The 9,163-nt window shown below is 36.2% G+C and overlaps 1 protein-coding gene across 3 annotated transcripts in view; it reads left to right on the plus strand.

Moving 5' to 3' along the window:
• The window catches only part of LOC143219076 (semaphorin-1A), a 649,895-nt gene that overhangs the window by 545,414 nt on the left and 95,318 nt on the right, over nt 1–9,163 (plus strand). For all 3 annotated transcript variants that reach the window (XM_076444869.1, XM_076444871.1, XM_076444870.1), the window contains one exon: nt 9,072–9,159. In XM_076444869.1, the coding sequence (XP_076300984.1) occupies nt 9,072–9,159 (88 nt within the window). The remainder of the gene's footprint in view (nt 1–9,071; nt 9,160–9,163) is intronic.

Raw genomic sequence — 9,163 nt, forward strand, 5'->3', positions numbered from 1 at the left:
ATTGAGCTACAATTTTTTTTGTTTTATTCGGAAAGGATTGGGCTATTACAAAATAATTTTTCAACCTCGAAAATCAACTTTATAATGTCGAAAAATTTAAACAAATCCTTTTTTTACGTTTTTTTCGGTGAGGGGCCAGAGTGATTTAAATTTTGAAAAAAAATATGGTTATATCCCTTGCAGTTTCCTCTTTAAAATGAGCCCTTGAAAAAGATGGAGCCACAAAAATTAGCCTATTATAAATAATAAATTATAAATAATATAATTATATAAATAACCCTATTTATACCTAAAGCCCAATCCTTTCCGAATAAAAACAAAAAAATTGTAGCTCAATCGGACAAACAGTTCCCGAGATAAAAATTCGTAAGTGAGGCCCGTTTTCGCCAAAATGGGTAAAAATTGAAAACTTTGAAGGCCTGCCATTTCAAAGAAAATTCGAAACCGGTAAAATGATGACTTAAACCACCCCTAATTTCACATGGACTACAACATATTTCATTTCGAACAAAATCGACGATGGTGCCTGCAAAAAGTGATCGATTTGGCATGGAATGTTATGGATATTGGCATGGAACATACAAAAATTTAAATCGTGAAGAGCATTTTCATTACCTTTCCGTAATACGTTGAATCCTCTCTGCGGATGACAGCAGCCCTCCACGGCGCACCGGAAGCGACTCGCGGAACCGGTTCAAAAATTTCACGTACAGAGGATCACTGTGGACAACCGCGGTAATGCCGCGAATGCGAACACTGTCGGTTGTAACCATCATACAGAAATTGGAACAAGGCTGCACGAGGCCGTGTAGCTGAGCACGCATTCTCTGCCTCGCGTTGTCTCGCGTCAAGTCGCGTCACATGGTGGCGGGTCTCATCGTATCCTGCGACGTTGCCTCGAATCTCACGTACCAGCCAGGATCAACTTTTCTTCCTCCACTTCCTTATATTTGGTTTCTTCGTCGTCCCCGTCCGCTCGCTTTTCTCGAACAAAAGTCCGCACTCCTTTTCCCGTTTCCATCTCTCTTTCTCTTATTATCCCCACTCACTCTCTTCGTCTCTCTCGCAACGTTCGCACCCTTCTGTTTGCAACGCTCTCTCCCAGTACCTCATTCCTTTACCTACGGCGTCCTACGAGATAAAAGTTGATTCGAGAAACTTGTTTTTCCGTTTCGCCGTCACGCCATTCGTCCCCGGTTTCTATTGCACTCGTGTCTCTCCGTTCGGTTTCGCTCCTGTAAATATTGCCATCTGAAATAATTTGCTCGCTACTCGTCTTCGGAACGCTGCCGATTCCTCGATAGCGGATCGAGAAAGATTAACTTTCGAGACACGGCGCGGCGCGCTCCTTGTGCACAGACGCATCGAAGTCTCTTCGCGAAATTAAAAGGGAAATCAAAGTCGATTCCGCATTGCGATACCCGGAACACCGACGAACGAATGAGATTCCCTTGTCTCCGCGTTGTTGATCTCGAACTCTGGATCACCTTTCAACAGAGCGCGTCCCGGTAATTGATTTTACGTGTACGCGATTCCTTTGGAATAACCAAACAATTTCATTATTAAATATTCCTTTCTATCGATCGTATATTTGTTGATACAAGATGTATTAATGCTCTCGGCGCACTGGTTCGATCAATTTTTACTTCAAAGCAATTTTGCAATTCATCAGATTCAAATATCGACGTTTCAATAATTTCATTATTGTTCAAGATTCTGACGAGTTTTGGTAAAACATCGTTGTGATGACTACACTGTGGATTTTATGCATTTAGGACAGAACTAGATGGGCATCATTTGAAATATTGAAATGTTTAAAAGATTCTAAATACACATTGTTTGAACATCGTTGTGATAACTAGACAGCGGTTCTTAATGCGAAATAAAAAGTTTCTACCTGAATTATAACAAACTGAAGTGAAATGAAAATATATTTTCCTTCTTGGTGTGTTCAATAGGTTGAAAATAATATAACAGTATTTTTAAATTCTTCTAATATTTTTACTGTTTAATATAAATATCCGTATATAACATAAATGCATAAACATCCGCTGTCTAGACTGATAGCTTATTCTTCTTCTGGTGAAGAAATAGCTAATTGTGAAAATTTTTCTGTATGATTGTGTATGTTGCATTATTTTTCAACTGTCGAAGCTACGATATACATACAGTTCTAGCAGTTACTCTAATTTCTTTGTTTTATGAACAATATGCTTGTCAACGCACATACAGTAGTTTAAGAGAATATTTTATAAAATCACATGAAAGTACAAAGAAGTTTACTTTCAAGATAGGTCCTCCCAATATTGGGTTGTAGCATAAATTCTTACGGTTACAAACATAAATATGTTATAATTTTATTGATTTAAATATGACTCATTGTAAATGTGCTGATGGACCATCAGGAGATGGCAGTGATTTAGTAGAAGGAGAAGGGTAGAGTGGTAGACAAGTCTTAATCTGGCGACTCTGCAGTCGACTCCAATATATCGCGTTCAAAGAATTGTTTAGAAAGACTGCATACAGTAAGGAGCATAACTGATTCCATACACTTTAAATCGGAATGGACCAAACGACTTTAATTTTTTAATGCTAGAAGAATTAGTTTAGTAAACGACGTCCAATAAATATTTGAATTGTGAAAAACAATAGTAAAAATTGATTTTTACAACTTTTTTTAGCTGCGTCGTTTATAATTCGTAAGCCAATTAATCAATTTCAATGAAATTTTCCGAACGTATATAATTCATACGAGTTTACAAAACACATCTTTGAAATTTTCGTTATTGGCCCAGCTAAAAAAGTTGTAAAAATCAATTTTTACTATTGTTTTTCACAATTCCGACCAAATGTATGTTTTCAAAACATATTTATTAGTCGTCAATTACTAAACTACTTCTTCTAGTCTTACAGAGAAATTGAAGTCATTTGGAACATTCATAAAAAAGTTATTCTTATGCTATTCTGATGCTCTTATGCTCCTTACTGTATACATATCTCTTGCGATAGCAGGTGTACAGTATATCGAAATAAAATCTTTCGTTTGCACATTTATTGTGCATTTCTATTACTCTGCTGTATCCCAGCGTCTTATTTCGAAAAACAGACGATTATATCCGTTAGCAATATAGCTGAAAGAGAAACATATTTCAAACGCTAATTGTAAATGGACAGTGCAAGTAAAGATGGTCGAAGTTATCAATGCTGTCCGACTTTCGGCTGAACGGTTCCAAGGAAGAAACGAATTATTGGGCAAACGTGCGGATTTTCGTTGAACTTGCTGGCTCGGACCACGCGGTACTCATCGAGAGACACCTCACCAGAAATACAAATACGGGAAAGGACGAGGCAGGACGGAGAGGAATAAAGTGTGCTCACCGAAACGGGCCAATTTCGACGTCGCTCCTCCACGTGCACACAATGTATCGATTGTGTGCAGCCAAGTACCCGCTCGTGGTCGTGTGCCCGTGATTTTTCGATTTTTGCGCCTCGTTGCCGCGAGTACAGAATTCGGAAACTGCAAGACGATGGTGGCCTTCAACTTTCGTGCCACCGACGCGACGGTCGATATTAGCACATTCATACAATATCTCTTCACCGAGTCGAGTTTTCCTTAGTTAAAATATAGATTGCCATTCTTTATAAAATAAAAAATAAAAAAAGGACGTCTCCTCCCCAGTGAAGATTCTGTTATACAATGTTTTACGACAATTACCAGTCTTGTTAAACTTGTCAATTTACTTCGCAAAATTGAGTTTTAACAAAAAATGCTTAATATAATCCACAGTGAATAGTTGAAAGTCTTATTAAACAATTTTAACTTTACTTTATATTAGAATTGTATCGATTTTCAATATCTTGTTAGGTTTAAAAAGTGATACACACCGAAAGAAATTAAAAATATACATTTTTAATATGTTTATGAAAACGTTATCCTTAACGAATATGGTACATATGCGTTATACGATTTTTTTCATGGTGATCCCCGTTTTTTTTTTATATATAAAAAACGAACAATTTGTCCGACATTGTGCTTTTCAAAGTCTACTATGACAAGTTCTGTTTTTATTCGTCCATTTTGAAAGAAAATCCATTTTTTCCTGCAAAGGTAAAAATTGACGGACCATATTTCTAGTACCGCAAAACGTCGTTTCCGAAAATCTATCTCGTACAGATTTTTGTATCTTAACTATTTCTAGGAATTTGGCAATGGACTCTATTAATTAAATAGACCACATTGATCTCACGGATAGATAAAATTGTTTTATCAAATGTAGCAAAAGAGAAGCTAATTTATTATCATATTATTATAGTTCTGTGGTGTGTAAAACGACAATTTTCTCATAGAATAATTAGAATGCGCATTTCTATGGAAAATAGATATTGTCGAACATAATTTCGAGTTACGGGAGCTACGTACACATTTGTTTATAATTGTAATGAGTTGAGAACGATGCATCAATATTTTTAAATCACCTTGAATATATTCACTGTTTCACATTTGATCTAATTTTGGTCATACACGCGCAAAATCTGCAAACTAACTAAGAATAATCATATTTTACTTACTTTTGCAGTTCGCAGCGTGGCAACTTTACTTTAAAAACATTCTACTTTTTGTTTCTGATCAGTTACATATTTTTTCGTCTAAAAACACATTTCATGGAGAAAAGATCGGACGAGTGTGGATTTTAGGATCGCGACGTCCGCGCGCAGTTAAATGATTGAAATTCGAACATTGTGTTTGGGTGAACGAGTGGAACAGCAACACACGACAGGCAGTTTTTCCTTTCCGTTTGTGGCATAGAACGCGCCCGCGTAGTAAAAACACGATTCGTGTATTTTTACGTTTTCGAACTTTTCAGAGTTCGAAATTTTATGCTCAAGTTAGCGGCACGCTGAGTTTTACGATTTTATCTTCCTTTCTCTCCCTAGTAACTCGTACTCGATGTTTGGTTGGAAAAAAGATCGACTTGAATCACGTGTTGAATAATATGATAATTAACCCTTTCCGGTTCAAGTATATGCTACAATATTATACATATATTATACTTGCTAAATAAACCACTTGGCTTAAAGCAATAATAAATAAATCTCCTGGCAAAATAATGCTTAGCAGATAATGTGGCTGGTAAATACACGTGTTTTATAGAAATTACAAGACTGAATTTATTTAAATTTCTCGCAATTTTTGTAACAGTAAGTGCTTGTATGAAGAAATTTATTTAATAATTCCAGAATAATAACGAAATATAAAATTTGTGAATGCTTATGGTACGGTTAGTGTTAATAATAATTTTCGTACAGTGTTTTCAATAAATTTGTTGCTCTAAATATTGCTGAATATTTACGATTGATTCGCAAAGTAAGCGAACGTTTGCTACTTAGTTCTTTGGTAGAATCGATTTATTTGCACAGTTCAAATACAAAATTTTTAATAAAATTAGTTCTTTCATGTATTTTATCTATATTAAACAATAGAATTATTAATGAATATGTAGTACTAGTAGTAATACGTTTCCGAAGCGTATCGACTATTGATACTCAATAAAAGACGAAGAGTAAAAAAGCAGCCAGCAAATAGTAGCTCAACGGATAAAATGTACAATTAAGAATTTCAGATATGAAACATACCAGCATAAAATTCACCGCTCCATTTTTCTTCAAAGCACACATGAAATTCATCCTCTGCAATGCACAATCAATGTTATTCGCGATCAAACAAGTACTCCAGTTGAGCAGATTTTAATAAAAATTACTTTTGCAGAAGTTTGAAAAAATTCATTCTGTACTGTTCAGTCAGTCTCCGTGCGGAATGAATATGTTGTTATTTAAATGAACGTGACCGTATTTATTTCGTAATAATAGATCATTCTGATTAAAATTGAACTGGTGTAAATAGTAAGTAAAGTAAATAAAATAAACCGATGAATAGTGACCTAAATACTACAACTTGCAGGAGCGACCTACAGAAATGAATAAACTTTATTTATTATTATGTACATATTATGTGACATAAAATCTAAAGAGATTATTTGGAAGCTGCGGAATTTATATTTTTCCATGTACAAAAGAAAGATATTAAAATGAAAGAAATAAAACTGCTTCCGATAAAATAAAAATACAACTAAACTAAATTTAATAGCTCACAATATCAAAGCCATTTTTGCGACGTTTAAACGTGAAGTATCGCAACCTAATTACAGTACTCCATAAAATTGAAGCAGCGGGTGAATTTTGACCGAAAAATTGTCGGTCTTTGAAGTGCTGCAACTTCCTGACAAAAAATCGAACGATCGTTTACCTGGACCCATTTTAAAGGGTAAACCCTCTGCTTTCAAATCTCTGAATTGATTTTTTTCGAGAACCCTTTCACATCGAAAACCGCGGTGGAAAATTGAAGTTGGTTTTTGTACTAAAAAGATTTTACAGATTCAAACTGTGCAAAGTTGAACTAACCCTATTCGATTTGAAATCGTTTTGTAGAGCCTCATCTGTATGATGATCCTTGCAAAATGGACGTGCGAGTTTTCTCATCGTTTGAATGAAAAAAATGTGCTGCTGACATTACACACGTGTTCACTGTGATCTTAGTGTACGTTTAGTGTGTACTTAATGTTTAGCGTATGTTTAGTGTGCAGAACATTAGAACGATATCCCTTAAGAGTTAATGCGGCGATGCATCAACATGCAAGAATGATGATACCAGGAAGTGATAAGGCAACGGGGGAGTAGTACACATCTCTAAACATACTAAACACACGCTAAACATACACTAAACACTTACCTAACCTAAACTAAGCATACATTACACACGGGGAAGGTATAAAAGTTCGACCACGCAATCTCCTTGTGGTGTACTTTAGGCTAACCTAATTCCGGTGGCGCACTTTTCATTTAAAGTGCGACGAAACAACCACTAAAAATCGTACATCAAATTTTTAGGGCTCGTTGTAAAAGCGAGGCGTTCTCCTATACAGAGCCGTTTTAAGACGCGTCGTACATAAGATTTTCGAAACTCTGTAAAAATCGTTTCGTCTGCAAAATTTCTTAGAGGCAAAATCAACTTCAGTTTTGCTCCGCGTTTTGAAACGTAAACATATGTTTGAGCAACTTTAGAAATGTGTACATGAAACAATCCTATAATTTTGTACGTAATATCTGTTACATCAGAGATATGAATCATTAGCTTTAAACTGAATTTATTATCGTAAGTCACGAATGTATAATATACACTCGGTAGAATTCGGAGTTCAAAGTCATTTGAAGGTCACGCCATACTACATATTCAAATGAATTTTTTCATGAGCTACACAATAAAACAATAATTTAAAAAAGAGATTTGATGTTGTGCCAACATTAAAAACTATATTCAGCCTGCATACTACTATACGATCAATTCGCCGCGAGATGAATGCGTGATTGCTACTGGCCCATTAAAAGAAAATGGCGCCCGGAGTATTGAGAATAATACCGGCGGACTGTTATTAGAACAACGCGTCTATTCGCCGTTGATGTCCACATCTCGCATGGAATATCCGCATTTATCACACTGCTTCATATTATTTGCATAATCTAATCATGGCCGTGCATCCGACATTTAATAGGATATTCCACGACACGGATCTCCGGCGGGAGATCAACCCGCCAAAATTCCTGGCGCCGCCGATACGGCGCGTCGCGACGACCGCGAATTTTCCGCCGAACAATCGAGGGAAAAATGCAGCGATCACGGTGTGGAACAGCTTTTATCCGGGGGAGAAGTAATCTTGTGAAGAGAGGGAGGAAAGTTTATAAAATACATAACGCCGCGAGAAGTTAGGCGAGCTCTTTGTGTACGATCACGTACAGAGAGATAATTCTTTTCGCAAAGTAAGGCTGCAGCAAAAGAACCGTAGTTGCCGAGTAAATTTCACCGCAAAGTTCGAGATCCGCTGTGGCGCAGCAGGGTAATCGAGCCGAATACGTAGTTACATTTAAATGCAATTGCATTAGTTATCATCCAATTAAGAAAGCATTAATCATTTCAATATTTTAATCGTTTCCTTTTGCCTCCATCAATCGATAGTCTTCCCTAGAGGGGAACTGCTGAATGAAAAGATCATTTTAAAGGAATTTCTCCCCCAACTGCGCGTAACTACGTATTTTGCAAGGTCATTCGGGGATATTACATTAACGCGGAAAATGATACCGTCAAATTGAATTTCAGTCAACGGAGGGGGACGGAGGGGGTCGTTGCTGAAGAAAAAGGCAGGAAATGAAGTTTCCGGGAGGAAATTCTCCCAAAGAAATTTCCCTAGGGTACACAACCACTCTGCCTTAGGCTAGGGTTAACTTCGAGGGAAACCGTTCACTGTACACTAGTCTGCGATTACTAGTTACTGTACTTCCTGGAATTTATCGAATTTATGTTTTTGATGTAGTGTTGAAAATAACTATGTATTTTTGTTGCTCAAATGAAATCCTACAATAATAGTCATATTCTTGTATCGTGCATAAGATCAGTCTTAAAAACAAATTTATAATTACTGCAAAGTATATACATATATACATATGTATCTTTTCTTATTATTTAGAAGTGAAGCTTGTTACAGTTTATTTGTTATAGTTAGACTGCGGATTTCATGCATTTATGGCAAAAATTGGTACGCACAATTTAAAACAGTGGACATGTTAAAAATATTTAAGGACGTCAATGTATTATTTTCAGCTTAATAGAATAATTATAATCATTTGGCTCCTGTGTCTTGCAATTAATGCGAAATTTTTGAGATTTCTCCCGTGCAAATATTTTAAATAAAAAAAACGGCGAGAATTTGTTGATTTCAAAGGGCTCCTTCGCGGTAAAAAAAAAATAAAAACAATTTAAATTAAAAACTTACGAAGAAATAAATTATTCAAAGTAGGCCCCCAAACAGTGTTAGCTCAGGGCCCAAAAATTAAAGGTCTGCCGCTGCTTACAATCAAGCGACAATAATAAATAATACAAAGAAACTCGTAGGGATAGTAGAGTATACTATTTCCTCCATCTAGCCATAAATTATGTAACATATTCCTAATTTCTGTTTCAGGATGGCACATACGTTAAAGACAGCGACACGGATGGGTTGGGTTTGTGCCCTTACGATCCACGGCACAACAGCACCGCACTTTTCGCTGGTGA

The sequence above is a fragment of the Lasioglossum baleicum genome, unplaced genomic scaffold (assembly GCF_051020765.1).
Source record: "Lasioglossum baleicum unplaced genomic scaffold, iyLasBale1 scaffold0021, whole genome shotgun sequence".
NCBI lineage: Eukaryota > Metazoa > Arthropoda > Insecta > Hymenoptera > Halictidae > Lasioglossum > Lasioglossum baleicum.